We start from the raw sequence: 22,220 nt of genomic DNA, 5'->3' as shown, positions 1-22,220 counted from the left end.
AACAGGTCTGACTCTTTAGCTCAGCTGGTTAGTGTAAACTACAGTCAACCAGCACCTACTAACAGGTCTGACCCTTTAGCTCAGCTGGTTAGTGTAAACTACAGTCAACCAGCACCTGCTAACAGGTCTGACCCTTTAGCTCAGTGTGTTAGTGTAAACTACAGTCAACCAGCACCTGCTAACAGGTCTGACTCTTTAGCTCAGCTGGTTAGTGTAAACTACAGTCAACCAGCACCTGCTAACAGGTCTGACTCTTTAGCTCAGCTGGTTAGTGTAAACTACAGTCAACCAGCACCTGGTAACGGGTCTGACCCTTTAGCTCACCTGGTTAGTGCGGCCACTTGTGGATCATATGGTCCCAGGTTTAAATCCACTACAAAACATATCTTTGTAAAATACTTTGGACCTCATGCTCTAAATGAAGCCATGTCTGGCTTCTTGACATTCACGTCACAGTATCATGGTATCATGTCAATCTCCTTATTTAACAAACCTGTGAAACACAACCACTAATGCAACATTCAGCATACAATTTATTATTTTACATACATATGTACTGTACAGTGGTTAGAACATTAAAAACAGTAACATTCAGTGAAATATATATTATTTAGTTTAGTACAGTCCATGTGTGTGTATGTGTTGCGTGTGTGTGCGTGTGCACGCGTGTGTGTGTGTGTGCAGGACTGAATAATGGATCTGTTTTTTTACACCACCCACATTAAGAATTTCAATATGTTACTTCCAACCAAACAACCCTGTATTCCCTATATGTGCTACTGTAGCTTACTTGGCAATAAAGACCGTTCTGATTCTGATGGCCTAGGAAAGTTCAATCCATATTTGTGAACTATTATTCTCTCCCAGAACAAGATTCAGACTTGGGATGTCAGATGTCAGTGAGATGTCAGATGTCAGATGTCAGTGAGATGTCAGATGTCAGATGTCAGATGTCAGTGAGATGTCAGATGTCAGATGTCTGGAGATGTCAGATGTCAGTGAGATGTCAGATGTCAGATGTCAGATGTCAGTGAGATGTCAGATGTCAGATGTCAGTGAGATGTCAGATGTCAGATGTCAGTGAGATGTCAGATGTCAGATGTCTGGAGATGTCAGATGTCAGTGAGATGTCAGATGTCAGATGTCATTGAGATGTCAGATGTCAGATGTCAGATGTCAGATGTCAGATGTCAGTGAGATGTCAGATGTCAGATGTCAGATGTCAGATGTCTGGAGATGTCAGATGTCAGATGTCAGGAGATGTCAGTCAGATGTCAGATGTCAGTGAGATGTCAGATGTCTGGAGATGTCAGATGTCAGATGTCTGGAGATGTCAGATGTCAGTGAGATGTCAGATGTCTGGAGATGTCAGATGTCAGATGTCAGTGAGATGTCAGTAAGGCCTATAGTTCACGGAGCTGCTGGAGGAGAAGTTGTTTTTCCAGTTCCAACATGGAGATCCGTCCGTTCTTCTCACTCACGTCCTGTAAAGGAATAAAACAACAACTTTTAGAATAGACCTTAATCAACTTAAAGACTATCAACAGATGGCTGTCCTGCCCTGGCGTACAACACATACATGTGCACAGCATGCTCCCTGGTGTACAACACATACATGTGCACAGCATGCTCCCTGGTGTACAACACATACATGTGCACACCATGCTCCCTGGTGTACAACACATACATGTGCACACCATGCTCCCTGGCGTACAACACATACATGTGCACAGCATGCTCCCTGGCGTACAACACATACATGTGCACACCATGCTCCCTGGCGTACAACACATACATGTGCACACCATGCTCCCTGGCCACTGGCAGGAGAACCACACACCCTCACAAGCACCATGTAATATAATGTAACCCTTGTGTGGTGTTCTCCTTTAACCTTGTGTGGTGTTCTCCTTTAACCTTGTGTGGTGTTCTCCTTTAACCTTGTGTGGTGTTCTCCTTTAACCTTGTGTGGTGTTCTCCTTTAACCCTTGTGTGGTGTTCTCCTTTAACCCTTGTGTGGTGTTCTCCTTTAACCCTTGTGTGGTGTTCTCCTTTAACCCTTGTGTGGTGTTCTCCTTTAACCCTTGTGTGGTGTTCTCCTTTAACCTTGTGTGGTGTTCTACTTTTTTTTTTTTTTTTTTTTTTAATCTTTCTTCCCCTCCTTTTTCCCGATTTTTCTCCCATCCCACCCTTCCTGGTTGTTGCGTACTTTCCCCTACTGTTGGTCCGGGAGACCGGAGACTGTCACATGCTTTCCTCCGACGCATGTGCAGCCTGGGGCAGGCCAACCTGGCCGCGCAGGTTCTCACCGGGGAGAGTGTAGCGTGTGGGAGGCCACACTATCTCTCCTCAGTTCCAACCCTCGCTGAGCAGGCGCCCCGACCGAACTGTAGGGGTTGCTGTCCACAACGCCCAGGACCCACCCTTCAGCTTTCCCACCCCCTGATACAGCCAATTGTATCAGTGTGAGAGGCCAGCCAAGCTGATAGCAACGCCGGGAGCTGGATTCGAACAGGCGAATCCTAGTGTCTCCCGGTGTTGGTGACGAACGTAATCTCCGTGCGCCACCTGCCCCCCCGTGGTGTTCTCATTTAACCCTGTGTGTTTTCCTTTAACCTTGTGTGGTGTTCTCCTTTAACCCTTGTGTAGTGTTCTCCTTTAACCTTGTGTGGTGTTCTCCTTTAACCCTTGTGTAGTGTTCTCCTTTAACCCTTGTGTGGTGTTCTCCTTTAATCTTGTGTGGTGTTCTCATTTAACCTTGTGTGGTGTTCTCCTTTAACCTTGTGTGGTGTTCTCCTTTAACCCTGTGTGTTCTCCTTTAACCCTGTGTGTTCTCCTTTAACCTTGTGTGGTGTTCTCCTTTAACCCTGTGTGTTCTCCTTTAACCCTGTGTGTTCTCCTTTAACCTTGTGTGGTGTTCTCCTTTAACCTTGTGTGGTGTTCTCCTTTAACCCTTGTGTAGTGTTCTCCTTTAACCCTTGTGTGGTGTTCTCCTGTAACCCTTGTGTGGTGTTCTCCTTTAACCTTGTGTGGTGTTCTCCTTTAACCCTTGTGTGGTGTTCTCCTTTAACCCTTGTGTAGTGTTCTCCTTTAACCCTGTGTGTTCTCCTTTAACCTTGTGTGGTGTTCTCCTTTAACCTTGTGTGGTTTTCTCCTTTAACCTTGTGTGGTGTTCTCCTTTAACCCTTGTGTGGTGTTCTCCTTTAACCTTGTGTGGTGTTCTCCTTTAACCCTTGTGTGGTGTTCTCCTTTAACCCTGTGTGTTCTCCTTTAACCCTGTGTGTTCTCCTTTAACCTTGTGTGGTGTTCTCCTTTAACCTTGTGTGGTGTTCTCCTTTAACCCTTGTGTTCTCATTTAACCCTGTGTGGTGTTCTCCTTTAACCTTGTGTGGTGTTCTCCTTTAACCATTGTGTGGTGTTCTCCTTTAACCCTGTGTGTTCTCCTTTAACCCTGTGTGTTCTCCTTTAACCTTGTGTGGTGTTCTCCTTTAACCTTGTGTGGTGTTCTCCTTTAACCCTTGTGTTCTCATTTAACCCTGTGTGGTGTTCTCCTTTAACCTTGTGTGGTGTTCTCCTTTAACCCTTGTGTGGTGTTCTCCTTTAACCTTGTGTGGTGTTCTCCTTTAACTAGGGATGTCCGATATCATCGGCCGATATCGGCATTAAAATGTGATATCGGAAAATATCGGTATCGGTTTTCAAAAAAAAAGAAATGTAATCTTTATTTTTTTTTTACATTTCTATAACCTTTATTTACCCAGGCAAGCAAGTAAGAACAAATTCTGATTTTATTTATTGTCAAAAGTATGCATAATGTTGTGTTAATTCCACAACAAGAGATATGTAATGATAATTAGTTACCTGAAATTATTCAGTTTTTTTGGGGGGGAAACCCTGCATATATCGGTATCGGTTGATATCGGTTGATATCGGTATCGGAAATTAAGAGTTGGACAATATCGGTATCGGTAAAAAAGCCAATATCGAGCATCCCTACCTTTAACCCTTGTGTGGTGTTCTCTTTTAACCTTGTGTGGTGTTCTCTTTTAACCTTGTGTGGTGTTCTCCTTTAACTTTGTGTGGTGTTCTCCTTTAACCTTGTGTGGTGTTCTCCTTTAACCCTTGTGTGGTGTTCTCTTTTAACCTTGTGTGGTGTTCTCCTTTAACTTTGTGTGGTGTTCTCCTTTAACCTTGTGTGGTGTTCTCCTTTAACTTTGTGTGGTGTTCTCCTTTAACCTTGTGTGGTGTTCTCCTTTAACCCTTGTGTGGTGTTCTCTTTTAACCTTGTGTGGTGTTCTCCTTTAACTTTGTGTGGTGTTCTCCTTTAACCTTGTGTGGTGTTCTCCTTTAACCTTGTGTGGTGTTCTCCTTTAACCCTTGTGCCTTGTTAAGTAACTGACAGAGTTGTCACCTTAGTGCATGAAAAGATTGCATCACGTTCAAGGTCATAAAAAACTTAATTTGTAATATTTCGTTCCAATTCTTTTTTTGAACCTAACTCAACATATCTATCAAAGATTCCAAATATTTCCATTTGTAGGGTTATGGTTATGGTTAGGGTTAGGGTTAGGGTTGGGGTTAGGGTTAGGGTTAGGGTTGGGGTTAGGGTTAGGGTTAGGGTTAGGGTTGGGGTTAGGGTTGGGGTTAGGGGACTGTTGAGCAAGTGTTGGGGTGGGCACGGGCACAGGGATGAGATTTTACCTTCTCCTAATCTTTCTGTCTGGGTAACCCTAACCCTAACCCTAACCCTAACCCTAATCCTAACCCTAACCCTAATGGCAAGAAATAAACCACTATGGACGGTTTGAAAGCTAATATTGTTAACTTTTGTGTTAGAGGGTTTCAAAATCTAATCTTTTCAAATTCTGTGAATATATGGAAAATAAGCAAACGGACACAATTTCATGACATAATAATCAACACAGCCATCGTTGTACACAGAAACACAAAAAAATGTAGGCAAAAAACACAAAATAGTCGCTAAGGGGGCAGAATAGTTTGTGTGGTGTTCTCCTTTCACCCTTGTGTAGTGTTCTCCTTTAACCCTTGTGTTCTCCTTTAACCTTGTGTGGTGTTCTCCTTTAACCTTGTGTGGTGTTCTCCTTTAACCCTTGTGTGGTGTTCTCCTTTAACCTTGTGTGGTGTTCTCCTTTAACCTTGTGTGGTGTTCTCCTTTAACCTTGTGTGGTGTTCTCCTTTAACCTTGTTTGGTGTTCTCCTTTAACCTTGTGTGGTGTTCTCCTTTAACCTTGTGTGGTGTTCTCCTTTAACCCTTGTGTGGTGTTCTCCTTTAACCTTGTGTGGTGTTCTCCTTTAACCCTTGTGTTCTCCTTTAAGCCTGTGTGGTGTTCTCCTTTAACCTTGTGTGGTGTTCTCCTTTAACCTTGTGTGGTGTTCTCCTTTAACCTTGTGTGGTGTTCTCCTTTAACCCTTGTGTGGTGTTCTCCTTTAACCCTTGTGTGGTGTTCTCCTTTAACCTTGTGTGGTGTTCTCCTTTAACCTTGTGTGGTGTTCTCCTTTAACCTTGTGTGGTGTTCTCCTTTAACCTTTGTGTGGTGTTCTCCTTTAACCTTGTGTGGTGTTCTCCTTTAACCCTTGTGTGGTGTTCTCCTTTAACGGAAGGTTATGTATATAACCTAGTTCTATGAGTTAAATGGTGCGCTCAGCACCTGTTCTGCACTGTACTTCACTTCGTGCACGAGCACTGAATAAAAAATTCCACCATGTACCTTTACATCCCAACATCCGTCTGACCACACCCCCTTCCGCTTACCTTCATAAGCAGGTGTGTGGTCACCTACTCGCTTCCTCCCCAAACTTTCACCACAAGGCGAGATCAAGGGCCGCAGCGGCGTCCAGGTGCTGAGCGCACCATTTAACTCATAGAACTAGGTTATATACATAACCTTCCATTCTATGACGTTAATGGATTGCTCAGCACCTGTTCTGCAACAGGGGCTGAGCGGGAGCCATAGCCCGACCAATGTACCCCGCTGAGGCCCCCCACAACCATCAGACCGGGGAGGACCGAGCCCCCCTGACCCTCCCTAATGGAGGATACCCCCCCTATTGGAGGTTCACGGGAGGGCGACGGATCCGACCGTGCGAAGAGGCACTCAAGCAACCCAACGCACAGGGTGAGCAGACCGTGGCTTGACCCCACGACTACACACACGCACAACCCGCATGCCACCCGGGAACGAACGGAAGGAACAACCTCGTTACTGCCCCCAGAAATCACGGGGTTAAGAGCAAACCCAACCCCGTGGCAAGGCCGTAGCAGCGGAGCACGAAGGAAGACCCAGACCCACTGAAGGGACTGGATCCCCTGGAAAACGGGGGCCCGGAGAGGTCAATCACGCCAGGCATCAAGACCCCACCAGGTGGTCACTTAGTGACACCGGCCCCCACATCGCCAGCGTATTCGGATAAGGCCCCTCCAAGAGCGGGCCCTTTCCCCCCCAATAGCACACCGCCTGGCACACTGACCCTGCAGAACAGGCAGTCAGTATGGCCGTAAGCACACAAAAAAGGTTAACCAACGGAAGCAGGCAGCGCACCGGGGAAACCAAGCAACAGGCTGTAACCTGAGCCTGGAGCACTGCGGACGAAACAGGCGCCAAAGGAGTCAGCTGAAAACAGCCGCCCCGGCGGAAGGGGCGTATGCTGGCATTGTTGATCACCATGACAAAGCCTCCAATAAAAAAAAACCACCCAGAGGGGTTGAGGCAGAGAAGGCTGACATGATTGGCAGACGTCATGAACGTGCAGGGGCACACTCAACCGGGTAACCCGGGAGTTGACTCTGCTCCAACACACCAGGGAATCAACCACCCTCTCGGTACACAGACGGTGGTTGTTCCTATAACCCCTCAAGAAAAAACTCCAAAACACACCTGCGGGTATACACTTGCTATACCGCAGTACAAGTGTTTCAGTTTTCAAACAAGGGTTATCCCAGGCCTACGGTATCAACAAAACTTTACTTCGGACCGGGCCCGGCGGCACCGGAAGCACAGGATTACCAGAGGAGGTCCAAGACCACCCCAACAGCCCTCTCTTCGCCACGCGTGAGAGAGGAGCGAAAAGAATGGAGAACCAGCCCTAAGCAAACCGCACTTGGTATTCCCAGGCGGCCCAACCGAGTACTAACCAGGACCGAACCTGCTTTAGCTACCGAGATCGGACGAGATCGGGCGTATACAGGTTGGTATGGCCGTAAGCCATTACGATAGTGCAGAGTACCCAACAAAGGGTCTCCATAACGCCTAACCCTGTGACACCCGGACCGACCCGGCATTTCTCCCCCCGAAAAAAGCACAAGTCCCTCAGGGTACCAGAACAGCAGATCTGCATCCCTGGCGGACAACGGGTTAACTGACCTGGACCAGCGTGACCAGACCAGTCCCGTGTCCTAACCACAGCGACATGCCCACTCCAGAAGAGGGGGTAGGTATGCGTGTCGATCTAAAACATGAAAAGAGGGCGCCACCCAGACGGTCCCCATTTAGACCGTGCTCAGTGGCCCACCCCAAGGGCGTGAGACCCCTCTACCTATGTTCTGATCTATTCCGTTAACATCGCCCAGATATGAATGAGAATTCATCGAGACAACCTAGTAAACTGGCGCTCGGAAGAGACAAAACTCCATCCCAGTTGCCCTTTAAAAACGCTGTTTTAACAAGCAACCAAGGCGCACTTAGCCCCTGTGTGATTCTTTAACAGAAACACACCGAGCCAGCACTATGTACGCGTCGAGACCCAAACACATCAATGGATAGTCCAGCAAGACACCAAACATTGTTCCTCCAAGTCGCCTGGGAGAACGACACGGAGCCGTCGTGCTTCATGTACCTTCCTCTTTTTATTCAAAAAAGAAAGAACACAGACCGACATGAATCCCTCGTGATGCAGCCGAGGGTAAAAATTGTTTACATTTTTACATCCCACCACCCTCCCATAGGGAGGAGACGGAAATCCCCAGAGAGACTTCCCACGCGAGCTGTATAGATTGAAAAGAATATATTGCAACATTGAGCTATGTAAAATTAGGGTTAGGGCTCTCCGAGGAGGAGGCACTGAACCAATACACACTCAATAATCGAATTGAATCGAATACACACACAATAGAGCAGGACTCCTTTTTGAAGTTCTACTCACCTTGACAATCTGAGGAGGAGGCTCTGAACTCTGAGGAGGCTCCCTCACAGGGAAGGAGAATCCTAACTCACAGAAGGCCCGAGTAGGAGCTTCGTGAGGAGGAGCCCTGACCACTCCCTGAAACAGATCCATCATATGGACCTGAACAGCTCAGGGAAGTCTTACCAACAGAGACGCGCACAGTGACGTACTCTATGGCGGGGGAATTTCTGCGGTGCACACGCCCAATCTTCCAGGGCGTGGGACCAGGAAACTCCCCCCCCCCCCCCCCCCCCCCCCTCTTACCCTGTAACGTGCCGAACAGCAACGTGACAGGAACCTTGAAGGACAGGAGGTTGTAACCCCTGCCCATCAAAAGGGGAGGAAAGGATTACCAGTTCACCCCTTTACGACCCCACACCCATGATACGATGTAATGACAAAAAAGAGCATGACACAGTCACAGTCAGCTACATGAAGTGTCTAACAGCTTCACACAGCTCATGTGCTAACCTGCTATCTGATTTTTACTAAGGAAAAAACACAGAATAGAGAGGGCCCCCTTAAGAGCCCCGGTACCAGACTTACACATGTGCTTCTGTGGCCAACCTAACCCAGTTGTAGATCACAAGACACACACAACCCTTTATCACAACAAAAAATGGCAAGTACACTCCTGCTACAGAGGAACGCCGTTTCTCATAACGAGATAATACAGAATCCTCTATTAGTATCGGCCACAGGCCTTGCTAAGCACACACGAAAAGCGACCAAACAATCTTTTCTTTAGGAAAATATAGTTTCTCAAGCGGTTAGCACAACCCCAGCAACTAAGCTAAGGGTTACATCGTATCCCCACAAACACAGTGACACAATATATTGTAAACAACATGTCTGAGAGGAGGGTGGGGAAGCCCCAGGGAACCGGGGGGAACACCCCTCCTACCTTACCCTTGATACGGCCCAGTTGAACAGGTAACCCTGTTTAATATGTGAACACACTGTTCATTGTCATTACAGGCTGAGAAAAGAATTCATTCTTCACTCATATGTCACTAAGCATAGCTTTATAGGTTAATTAACCCCCTTAGTTGTGAGTACACGGTACATGAACACACATGATGTTCTCAACACAACTAACCAGATCATTTTTACACATGTAACAACAACCCGATTTGTATGGAGAAGAAGCTATACCAGTGACAAGACAATTCACACACAACACGCGTCGTATCCTCAATGTATTGCAGCAACACCCGTTTTGGAAAACATCGTTATTACAAAACATTTAGAAGGGAAGGAAGAAGACGTGTTTAAGGTCTGGTCGGGACCTTCCTACCGTGAGCGCAGGCCAAGCGAACTGCAGTCTGGCTAACGGGGCACCGACGGTAAACACAGCATTCCTGTGTTGACGACAAGGGCAGCGTCGCTGCGCGACCCAGCCGCTACGGTTCTCCATGTTGACGCAGTCCTCGCCGGCCGGGCTCCCGGTAGGTTTGACTAACATCCTCTGTCAAAGATGACGTCGTAGTCAGAGTGTTTAAGGCATGTTATAGTCACAGAAAACGTTCAACAGTGTAGCATTAAGCTAACAGCCATTCGGCTGATAGCAACAAGCTATCGTATACCAGCCTGGTAAACACAGCGAGCTAACGCCGCAGCTAACAGCTGACTGGCTAAAACAGTAGTCCACAACTAGCACGCAAGCTTAAGCAGCTATCACCTGAACTGTATACAATGACATAACAAGCCACACTTCAGACAGGCCGCTGTCCCAATCCCTCCCCAAACAGGGAAAAGAAAAAAAGAAATGTCAGAACACAGTTGTCAACGGTGATCCAGACATACACGGGGCCCTTTGAGCATGGAACTTCCGATAAAGAAGATCTTATGCCCACATTTCCTCATGAGGGTATACTTTCATTTGTATATGAAAGATGGGGCCTACACGGGACAGAGAAGCATCCGCTCTAGAATCCTGGGATCACCAGAACCTAGCGCGGGCCACTAGATTAGCCATCATGTGCGTCAGGCCAAGATCCTCCGACCGCCGTTTTAAGCCGAGCAGAAAACCCTAGCCTGGGGTCGGCGTTTTGTAAATTGTTAGCTAACCCCCATAGCATCAACAACAACCAGAGCTCGCAAGCAAACAGTACGTACCCAACCTGGAAACGACCGCTTCTCACAACAGTCAGTGCGTCCTACAGTCCAGCTGTGTTGCTGGAGGGTCTTACCCCATCCAGCCGCAGCAAGGAGGATTGTAGTTGGGAAGCATGTCAGCGGCGTGAGCTCCTAATACGAAAAAAACGTTGAAGGTCGGAATGACCCAGACACTCCAGTAACGAAGACAATATCGCCGTATTTTCTCGAAAATAGTGAGAGAGAAAATAAAGATATGATGTCAACGTATCTCTTGTTTTCCAACTTTCTTCTACTAACAACCTCGTCAAGTGGAGATCTACCGAAGGCACTTCCTTGTGGTGAAAGTGAAGAAGGATGCGAGTAGGTGACCACACACCTGCTTATGAAGGTAAGCGGAAGGGGGTGTGGTCAGACGGATGTTGGGATGTAAAGGTACATGGTGGAATTTTTTATTCAGTGCTCGTGCACGAAGTGAAGTACAGTGCAGAACAGGTGCTGAGCAATCCATTAACGTCATAGAACCATTGTGTGGTGTTCTCCTTTCACCCTTGTGTAGTGTTCTCCTTTAACCCTTGTGTGGTGTTCTCCTTTAACCCTTGTGTGGTGTTCTCCTTTAACCATTGTGTGGTATTCTCCTTTAACCTTGTGTGGTGTTCTCCTTTAACCCTTGTGTGGTGTTCTCCTTTAACCCTTGTGTGGTGTTCTCCTTTAACCCTGTGTGGTGTTCTCCTTTAACCCTGTGTGTTCTCCTTTAACCCTGGTGTGGTGTTCTCCTTTAATGTGTGTGGTGTTCTCCTTTAACCTTGTGTGGTGTTCTCCTTTAACCCTTGTGTGGTGTTCTCATTTAACCCTGTGTGGTGTTCTCCTTTAACCTTGTGTGGTGTTCTCCTTTAACCTTGTGTGGTGTTCTCCTTTAACCCTTGTGTGGTGTTCTCCTTTAACCTTGTGTGGTGTTCTCCTTTAACCTTGTGTGGTGTTCTCCCTTCTCCCTTGTGTGGTGTTCTCCGTTAACCTCTGTGTGGTGTTCTCCTTTAACCCTTGTGTGGTGTTCTCCTTTAACCTTGTGTGGTGTTCTCCTTTAACCCTTGCATGGTGTTCTCCTTTAACCCTTGCATGGTGTTCTCCTTTCTCCCCCTGGAAGGTGACTGGAAGGTCGCAGGTTCAATCCCCAGGACCGGCAGGACAAATCAGGGGAGTGAATAAACACTCTCCCGTCCCTCAATACCAACCACTGAACTGCCCTTGAGCAAGGCACTCAACCCCCAACTGCTCCAATGGAGCTGCTCAGTGGTCAACAGTGTTAGACTGGTTGTACTGGGCAGCTCCTAGTGGTCAACAGTGACAGACTGGTTGTACTGGGCAGCTCCTAGTGGGCAACAGTCAGACTGTGGTTGTACTAGCAGCTCCTAGTGGTCAACAGTGTTAGACTGGTTGTACTGGGCAGCTGCTAGTGGTCAACAGTGTCAGACTGTGGTTGTACTGGGCAGTTAGTGGTCAACAGTGTCAGACTGTAGTTGTACTGGGCAGCTCCTAGTGGTCAACAGTGTCAGACTGTGGTTGTACTGGGCAGCTCCTAGTGGTCAACAGTGTTAGACTGTTCTTGTACTTGGCAACTCCTAGTGGTCAACAGTGTCAGACTGTGGTTGTACTGGTACAGCTCCTAGTGGTCAACAGTGTCAGACTGTGGTTGTACTGGGCAGCTCCTAGTGGTCAACAGTGTCAGACTGGTTGTACTGGGCAGCTCCTAGTGGTCAACAGTGTCAGACTGGTTGTACTGGGCAGCTCCTAGTGGTCAACAGTGTCAGACTGGTTGTACTGGGCAGCTCCTAGTGGTCAACAGTGTCAGACTGGTTGTACTGGGCAGCTCCTAGTGGTCAACAGTGTCAGACTGTGGTTGTACTGGGCAGCTCCTAGTGGTCAACAGTGTCAGACTGTGGTTGTACTGGGTAGCTCCTAGTGGTCAACAGTGTCAGACTGTGGTTGTACTGGGCAGCTCCTAGTGGTCAACAGTGTCAGACTGTGGTTGTACTGGGTAGCTCCTAGTGGTCAACAGTGTCAGACTGTGGTTGTACTGGGCAGCTCCTAGTGGTCAACAGTGTCAGACTGTGGTTGTACTCGGCAGCTCCTAGTGGTCAACAGTGTCAGACTGTGGTTGTACTGGGCAGCTCCTAGTGGTCAACAGTGTCAGACTGTGGTTGTACTGGGCAGCTCCTAGTGGTCAACAGTGTCGTACTGTGGTTGTACTGGGCAGCTCCTAGTGGTCAACAGTGTCAGACTGTGGTTGTACTGGGCAGCTCCTAGTGGTCAACAGTGTCGTACTGTGGTTGCACTGGGCAGCTCCTAGTTGTCAACAGTGTCAGACTGTGGTTGTACTGGGCAGCTCCTAGTGGTCAACAGTGTCAGACTGTGGTTGTACTGGGCAGCTCCTAGTGGTCAACAGTGTCAGACTGTGGTTGTACTGGGCAGCTCTTAGTGGTCAACAGTGTGTCAGACTGGTTGTACTGGGAAGCTCCTAGTGGTCAACAGTGTCAGACTGTGGCTGTACTGGGCAGCTCCTAGTGGTCAACAGTGTCAGACTGTGGTTGTACTAGGCAGCTCTTAGTGGTCAACAGTGTCAGACTGTGGTTGTACTGGGCAGCTCCTAGTGGTCAACAGTGTCAGACTGTGGTTGTACTGGGCAGCTCCTAGTGGTCAACAGTGTGTCAGACTGGTTGTACTGGGCAGCTCCTAGTGGTCAACAGTGTCAGACTGTGGTTGTACTGGGCAGCTCCTAGTGGTCAACAGTGTCAGACTGTGGTTGTACTGGGCAGCTCCTAGTGGTCAACAGTGTGTCAGACTGGTTGTACTGGGCAGCTTCTAGTGTTCAACAGTGTTAGACTGTTCTTGTACTTGGCAACTCCTAGTGGTCAACAGTGTCAGACTGTGGTTGTACTGGTACAGCTCCTAGTGGTCAACAGTGTCAGACTGTGGTTGTACTGGGCAGCTCCTAGTGGTCAACAGTGTCAGACTGGTTGTACTGGGCAGCTCCTAGTGGTCAACAGTGTCAGACTGGTTGTACTGGGCAGCTCCTAGTGGTCAACAGTGTCAGACTGGTTGTACTGGGCAGCTCCTAGTGGTCAACAGTGTCAGACTGTTTGTACTGGGCAGCTCCTAGTGGTCAACAGTGTCAGACTGGTTGTACTGGGCAGCTCCTAGTGGTCAACAGTGTCAGACTGTGGTTGTACTGGGAAGCTCCTAGTGGTCAACAGTGTCAGTAGTCCCTGCCTGCTTCAAGATGTCTACCATCATCCCTGTACCGAAGAAACCCTCCCCAACATGTCCAAATGACTACAGACCGGTGGCACTCACCTCTGTGGTCATGAAATGTTTCGAGAGGCTGGTCAAGGACCACATTTGTGCCTCCCTCCCCAGTGATATGGACCCTATGCAATTTGCATACAGGACAAACAGGTCCACTGACGACGCGGTCTCCCAGGTACTGCACAGCACTCTCTCCCACCTTGACCGTCAGAAGGGGGGCTATGTGAGACTGTTGTTCATTGACTACAGCTCAGCGTTCAACACCATAGTCCCCACCAGACTGGTGGACAAGCTGATCGAGCTAGGTCTGAGCTCCGCCCTGAGCGCCTGGGTACTGGACATTCTGAGTGAGAGACCCCAGGCGGTCAGGGTGGGGGGTCAGACCTCCAACACCATCACCCTGAGCATCGGGTCCCCCCAGGGCTGTGTTCTAAGCCCCCTGCTGTACTCACTCTACACACACGATTGTGTGGCCAAGTTCAGCTCCAACTCCATAGTGAAGTTCGCAGACGACACAGTGGTGGTGGGGCTGATCTCGGACAACGACGAGAAGGCCTACCGGGAGGAGGTTGAGGTACTGGAACGTTGGTGCCAGGACAACAGCCTGCTCCTGAACATTGGTAAAACCAAGGAGCTGATCGTGGATTATAGGAGAGGACAGCAGGAGACACACACACCACTGATGAATAAAGGGGCTACCGTGGACAGGGTGAGCAGCTTCAAGTACCTGGGGGTCCACATCTCAGAGGATCTGACATGGTCAACACACATAGACACAGTAGTAAAGAAAGCGAAGCAGCGCCTCTACCACCTGAGACAGTTAAGGAAGTTCAGAGTATCGGGGAAGATACTCCAGTCCTTCTACTCAGGAGCTGTAGAGAGCATCTTGACCGGAAACATCACTGCCTGGTATGGGAACAGCACGGCACAGGACAAGAAGGCCCTACAGAGAGTGGTGCGCTCAGCCGAGCGTACCACGGGTATTGTGCTACCTCCCCTGCAGGCTCTATACAACAAGAGGTGCAAATCCAGAGCCTGCAGGATAATGAAAGACCCCCACCACCCCAATAACAGCCTGTTCCAGCTGCTGAGGTCAGGCAGACGCCTGCGAACCCCAGCTACTAGGACGGAGAGGCTTAGGCTAAGCTTCTTCCCCCAGGCCATCAGAGCCTTGAACAATGAACATTGAGAGACACAGAAACTGAACTATCCACACACAAGCACACACAAGCACACACACGACACGCACGCTGAGCACGCTCACACACTAGCAGCCACTTTAACACTCATGCCGCACACACGCACACTTATGGCCAGAGGAAAGGCCACTTTAAATTAGTAAAACAACAGGAACAGTGTATTGCACTACTAAAGCTACCTAGCATGTCCTATATGCTCTGTAAATACTATGTACAGATACCGAGATGGCACACCATGTTACCTGTTTATTGCACTGTTGTTTTTATTGGATTCTATTATATGTTGTACCACTGTATTTTTATTGGATTCTATTATATGTTGTTCCACTGTATTGCACATCGTCGCGGGCAAGACCAGCCGCATTTCATTGTATACCTGTATGCCGTGACAATTAAAACTCTTGACTTGACTTGACTTGACAGACTGTGGTTGTACTGGGTAGCTCCTAGTGGTCAACAGTGTCAGACTGTGGTTGTACTGGGCAGCTCCTAGTGGTCAACAGTGTCAGACTGTGGTTGTACTGGGTAGCTCCTAGTGGTCAACAGTGTCAGACTGTGGTTGTACTGGGCAGCTCCTAGTGGTCAACAGTGTCAGACTGTGGTTGTACTCGGCAGCTCCTAGTGGTCAACAGTGTCAGACTGTGGTTGTACTGGGCAGCTCCTAGTTGTCAACAGTGTCAGACTGTGCTTGTACTGGGCAGCTCCTAGTGGTCAACAGTGTCAGACTGTGGTTGTACTGCGCAGCTCCTAGTGGTCAACAGTGTCAGACTGTGGTTGTACTAGGCAGCTCCTAGTGGTCAACAGTGTCAGACTGTGGTTGTACTGGGCAGCTCCTAGTGGTCAACAGTGTCAGACTGTGGTTGTACTGGGCAGCTCCTAGTGGTCAACAGTGTGTCAGACTGGTTGTACTGGGCAGCTCCTAGTGGTCAACAGTGTCAGACTGTGGTTGTACTGGGCAGCTCCTAGTGGTCAACAGTGTCAGACTGTGGTTGTACTGGGCAGCTCCTAGTGGTCAACAGTGTCAGACTGTGGTTGTACTGGGCAGCTCCTAGTGGTCAACAGTGTCAGACTGTGGTTGTACTGGGCAGCTCCTAGTGGTCAACAGTGTGTCAGACTGGTTGTACTGGGCAGCTCCTAGTGGTCAACAGTGTCAGACTGTGGTTGTACTGGGCAGCTCCTAGTGGTCAACAGTGTCAGACTGTGGTTGTACTGGGCAGCTCCTAGTGGTCAACAGTGTGTCAGACTGGTTGTACTGGGCAGCTCCTAGTGATCAACAGTGTCAGACTGTGGTTGTACTGGGCAGCTCCTAGTGGTCAACAGTGTCAGACTGTGGTTGTACTGGGCAGCTCCTAGTGGTCAACAGTGTGTCAGACTGGTTGTACTGGGCAGCTCCTAGTGGTCAACAGTGTCAGACTGTGGTTGTACTGGGCAGCTCCTAGTGGTCAACAGTGGTCAGACTGTGGTTGTACTGGGCAGCTCCTAGTGGTCAACAGGGTCAGACTGTGGTTGTACTGGGCAGCTCCTAGTGGTCAACAGTGTCAGACTGTGGTTGTACTGGGCAGCTCCTAGTGGTCAACAGTGTCAGACTGTGGTTGTACTGGGCAGCTCCTAGTGGTCAACAGTGTCAGACTGTGGTTGTACTGGGCAGCTCCTAGTGGTCAACAGTGTCAGACTGTGGTTGTACTGGGCAGCTCCTAGTGGTCAACAGTGTCAGACTGTGGTTGTACTGGGCAGCTCCTAGTGGTCAACAGTGTCAGACTGGTTTTACTGGGCAGCTCCTAGTGGTACTTGGTACTCAGTAGTTACTCTTGGTACTCTGTAGTTACTCTTGGTACTCAGTAGTTACTCTTGGTACTCAGTAGTTACTCTTGGTACTCAGTAGTTACTCTTGGTACTCTGTAGTTACTCTTGGTACTCAGTACTTACTCTTGGTACTCAGTAGTTACTCTTGGTACTCTGTAGTTACTCTTGGTACTCAGTACTTACTGTTGGTACTCAGTACTTACTCTTGGTACTCAGTAGTTACTCTTGGTACTCTGTAGTTACTCTTGGTACTCAGTACTTACTCTTGGTACTCTGTAGTTACTCTTGGTACTCAGTACTTACTCTTGGTACTATGTACTTACTCTTGGTACTCTGTAGTTACTCTTGGTACTCAGTAGTTACTCTTGGTACTCAGTACTTACTCTTGGTACTCAGTAGTTACTCTTGGTACTCAGTAGTTACTCTTGGTACTCAGTACTTATTCTTGGTACTCAGTACTTACTGACTACAGCTCAGCGTTCAACACCATAGTCCCCACCAGACTGGTGGACAAGCTGATCGAGCTAGGTCTGAGCTCCGCCCTGAGCGCCTGGGTACTGGACATTCTGAGTGAGAGACCCCAGGCGGTCAGGGTGGGGGGTCAGACCTCCAACACCATCACCCTGAGCATCGGGTCCCCCCAGGGCTGTGTTCTAAGCCCCCTGCTGTACTCACTCTACACACACGATTGTGTGGCCAAGTTCAGCTCCAACTCCATAGTGAAGTTCGCAGACGACACAGTGGTGGTGGGGCTGATCTCGGACAACGACGAGAAGGCCTACCGGGAGGAGGTTGAGGTACTGGAACGTTGGTGCCAGGACAACAGCCTGCTCCTGAACATTGGTAAAACCAAGGAGCTGATCGTGGATTATAGGAGAGGACAGCAGGAGACACACACACCACTGATGAATAAAGGGGCTACCGTGGACAGGGTGAGCAGCTTCAAGTACCTGGGGGTCCACATCTCAGAGGATCTGACATGGTCAACACACATAGACACAGTAGTAAAGAAAGCGAAGCAGCGCCTCTACCACCTGAGACAGTTAAGGAAGTTCAGAGTATCGGGGAAGATACTCCAGTCCTTCTACTCAGGAGCTGTAGAGAGCATCTTGACCGGAAACATCACTGCCTGGTATGGGAACAGCACGGCACAGGACAAGAAGGCCCTACAGAGAGTGGTGCGCTCAGCCGAGCGTACCACGGGTATTGCGCTACCTCCCCTGCAGGCTCTATACAACAAGAGGTGCAAATCCAGAGCCTGCAGGATAATGAAAGACCCCCACCACCCCAATAACAGCCTGTTCCAGCTGCTGAGGTCAGGCAGACGCCTGCGAACCCCAGCTACTAGGACGGAGAGGCTTAGGCTAAGCTTCTTCCCCCAGGCCATCAGAGCCTTGAACAATGAACATTGAGAGACACAGAAACTGAACTATCCACACACAAGCACACACAAGCACACACACGACACGCACGCTGAGCACGCTCACACACTAGCAGCCACTTTAACACTCATGCCGCACACACGCACACTTATGGCCAGAGGAAAGGCCACTTTAAATTAGTAAAACAACAGGAACAGTGTATTGCACTACTAAAGCTACCTAGCATGTCCTATATGCTCTGTAAATACTATGTACAGATACCGAGATGGCACACCATGTTACCTGTTTATTGCACTGTTGTTTTTATTGGATTCTATTATATGTTGTTCCACTGTATTGCACATCGTCGCGGGCAAGACCAGCCGCATTTCATTGTATACCTGTATGCCGTGACAATTAAAACTCTTGACTTGACTTGACTTGACAGAGCTCCTAGTGATCAACAGTGTCAGACTGTGGTTGTACTGGGCAGCTCCTAGTGGTCAACAGTGTCAGACTGTGGTTGTACTGGGCAGCTCCTAGTGGTCAACAGTGTGTCAGACTGGTTGTACTGGGCAGCTCCTAGTGGTCAACAGTGTCAGACTGTGGTTGTACTGGGCAGCTCCTAGTGGTCAACAGTGGTCAGACTGTGGTTGTACTGGGCAGCTCCTAGTGGTCAACAGGGTCAGACTGTGGTTGTACTGGGCAGCTCCTAGTGGTCAACAGTGTCAGACTGTGGTTGTACTGGGCAGCTCCTAGTGGTCAACAGTGTCAGACTGTGGTTGTACTGGGCAGCTCCTAGTGGTCAACAGTGTCAGACTGTGGTTGTACTGGGCAGCTCCTAGTGGTCAACAGTGTCAGACTGTGGTTGTACTGGGCAGCTCCTAGTGGTCAACAGTGTCAGACTGTGGTTGTACTGGGCAGCTCCTAGTGGTCAACAGTGTCAGACTGGTTTTACTGGGCAGCTCCTAGTGGTACTTGGTACTCAGTAGTTACTCTTGGTACTCTGTAGTTACTCTTGGTACTCAGTAGTTACTCTTGGTACTCAGTAGTTACTCTTGGTACTCAGTAGTTACTCTTGGTACTCTGTAGTTACTCTTGGTACTCAGTACTTACTCTTGGTACTCAGTAGTTACTCTTGGTACTCTGTAGTTACTCTTGGTACTCAGTACTTACTGTTGGTACTCAGTACTTACTCTTGGTACTCAGTAGTTACTCTTGGTACTCTGTAGTTACTCTTGGTACTCAGTACTTACTCTTGGTACTCTGTAGTTACTCTTGGTACTCAGTACTTACTCTTGGTACTATGTACTTACTCTTGGTACTCTGTAGTTACTCTTGGTACTCAGTAGTTACTCTTGGTACTCAGTACTTACTCTTGGTACTCAGTAGTTACTCTTGGTACTCAGTAGTTACTCTTGGTACTCAGTACTTACTCTTGGTACTCAGTACTTACTACTTACTCTTGGTACTCAGTACTTACTCTTGGTACTCTGTAGTTACTCTTGGTACTCAGTACTTACTCTTGGTACAACCTGCCTGACTCATCTCAGTCGGTCCCAGTGGTCTCCCTCCTACAACAATTTGACCTGACTCCCACTGCCATGCCTCCCACCCACAAAGCAGGCAACTCCTTGGATCTCATATTTTCCCGTAACTCCAGCATCATTAACACCACGGTAACTCCCCTACATGTATCTGACCATTCGTTCATATCCTTCTCACTAACTCTCATGCTTAACCGAAAAGTCTTCACCCCAACTCAAACCGTCTCACTCAGACGCAACCTGCCCTCCCTATCCCCCTCCACCCTCTCCTCTGACATAATATCTGCTCTACCTTTGAGTGACACCTTCTCTGCTCTCCCCACAGAGATGGCAACCTCCACCCTCCTCTCAGCCCTTGCAACCTCCTTCGACAAGCTCTGTCCCCTCGTTGAGAAACCTGCCCGCCGTTCCCCACCCAGTCCATGGCTGACGGATGCAGTGAGAGAACAAAGACAGGTCCTGAGAGCGGCTGAGAGGAAGTATAGAAAGTCACGCCTCACTGCTGACATCGACACATATCACAACCTCTTGTTAACATTCTCCAAAACCATTACTAATGCCAAAGCTTCTTTCTTTCACCATAGGATCGAGGCCTCTGCCAAGAATCTTCGCAAACTGCATGCTACCATGTCCTCCCTCCTCACTCCCCCCCCCACCTCCTCCTCCCTCATCTTTTTCTGCCGAAGACTTTGCGATCTTCTTTGAGGAAAAAGTGGAGAACATCCGCAGCTCCTTCTCCCAACCCCCACCCATTCCAAACGCTGAATCGAGAACCTCATCCTTCACTCTGTCATCTTTCTCTCCCATTACAGAAGCCGAGACCCTGACACTGGTAACGTCGAACCGTCCGACTACATGCCAGCTGGACCAGCTACCCTCCCCACTCCTCCAGACCATAGCACCGGACATCCTCCCATTCCTAACTGCAACCATCAACTCCTCACTCAACTCGGGGGTGGTCCCCACCTCCCTAAAACAAGCCAGAGTCACGCCCCTCATAAAAAAACCAACCCTGAACCCCACCATCATAGCCAACTATCGTCCTGTCTCTCTTCTCTCCTTCCTTTCTAAAACACTTGAACGTGCTGTATCCAACCAACTTACTGCTTATCTCTTACAGAATGACCTCCTAGACCCCAATCAGTCTGGCTTCCGGACTGGCCACTCCACAGAAACGGCCCTCATTGCGGTCACAGAGGCACTTCACTTAGCAAAAGCGAAAGGCCTCTCCTCTGTCCTGATTCTCCTAGATCTATCTGCAGCCTTCGACACAGTCAACCATCAGATCCTCCTCGCGGCCCTCGCAGGAATGGGAGTGGCTGGATCTGCGCTGACATGGCTGACATCATACCTCAATGACCGCTCCTACCAAGTGTCATGGAGAGGGACTCTGTCGGCCACCCGCCCCCTCCGGACGGGTGTCCCCCAGGGCTCGGTCCTAGGACCCCTTCTCTTCTCCCTCTACACTAAATCACTGGGTAACATTATCACGTCTCATGGCTTCTTATATCATTGTTATGCCGATGATACTCAACTCTTCCTCTCCTTCCCTCCCTCAGATATCCACGTCTCTGAGCGGATCTCGGCCTGTCTGTCCGACATCTCCGCCTGGATGACGACCAACCACCTCAAACTGAACCTAAGCAAAACAGAATTGCTCCACCTGCCGGCCAAATCCTCCCCCCTGACCGACCTCTCCATCACAGTCGAGAATGCAGCTGTGACCGCGTCCCCGACCGCCAAGAACCTTGGTGTTGTCCTCGACGACCAGTTGAACTTCTCTGCTCACATCGCAGCGACAACCAGAACCTGCAGATTCCTCCTGAGCAACGTAAGAAGGATACGCCCATTCCTGACAAAAGAAGCCACCCAACTCCTCGTCCAATCAACAGTCATCTCCCGCCTCGACTACTGCAACGCACTGCTAGCTGGCCTCCCGGCCACTGCCACCAAGCCTCTTCAACTCATTCAAAACGCAGCGGCCCGCCTGATCTCAAACCTACTGAAGTCGGCCCATGTCACCCCACTTCTTAGGGACCTGCCCTGGCTCCCCATTGCTGCACGTATCCGCTTCAAGGCCCTCGACCTAGCATACCGTGCGGCAAAGGGAACCGCTCCCGCCTACCTCCGGTCAATGGTCTCTAACTACACACCCTCAAGACCCCTACGCTCTGCATCTTCTGGCCGCCTCAGATCTACTCCTATCCAAGCTCCCGGAGGGTCATCAAAGAGAAGCCGCCTATTCTCAGTCCTTGCCCCACAATGAACTACCCATCCCAGTTAGGACAGCCGAATCCCGTCCAATCTTTCGCCGTCGACTAAAGACTCACTTCTTCAACCATTATCTGAAATGATAAAAAAAAAAAAAAAAAAAAATCTAACCCCGACTAACCTTACTGTCATGCACTTGTCCTAATAAACTAACCTACACTGTAACACGCAACACTTTGATGAACATTGTTACTCAGCTGATAGAGTTATACCCTTCTTGCTGTCTTGTCGCACAGAACTTGTAAGTCGCTTTGGATAAAAGCGTCAGCTAAATGACTAAATGTAAATGTAAATGTAAATGGTACTCAGTAGTTACTCTTGGTACTCAGTAGTTACTCTTGGTACTCTGTAGTTACTCTTGGTACTCAGTACTTACTCTTGGTACTCTGTAGTTACTCTTGGTACTCAGTACTTACTCTTGGTACTCAGTACTTGCTCTTGGTACTCAGTAGTTACTC

General features: G+C 48.9%; 1 protein-coding gene across 2 annotated transcripts in view; it reads right to left on the bottom strand.

Annotated features, from left to right (window-relative positions):
• Positions 1–571: 571 nt before the first annotated feature.
• Positions 572–22,220, bottom strand: part of sapcd1 (suppressor APC domain containing 1) — an 88,458-nt gene continuing 66,809 nt past the window's right edge. For both annotated transcript variants that reach the window (XM_084321222.1, XM_084321221.1), the window contains exon 4: positions 572–1,484. In XM_084321222.1, the coding sequence (XP_084177348.1) occupies positions 1,478–1,484 (7 nt within the window). In that variant the 3' untranslated portion in view covers positions 572–1,477. The remainder of the gene's footprint in view (positions 1,485–22,220) is intronic.

This window comes from Notolepis coatsorum (assembly GCF_963971535.1).
Source record: "Notolepis coatsorum genome assembly, chromosome: 1".
NCBI lineage: Eukaryota > Metazoa > Chordata > Actinopteri > Aulopiformes > Paralepididae > Notolepis > Notolepis coatsorum.
The sequence above is the reverse complement of the archived record's forward strand: the minus strand, read 5'-3'. Positions and strand labels throughout refer to the sequence as shown.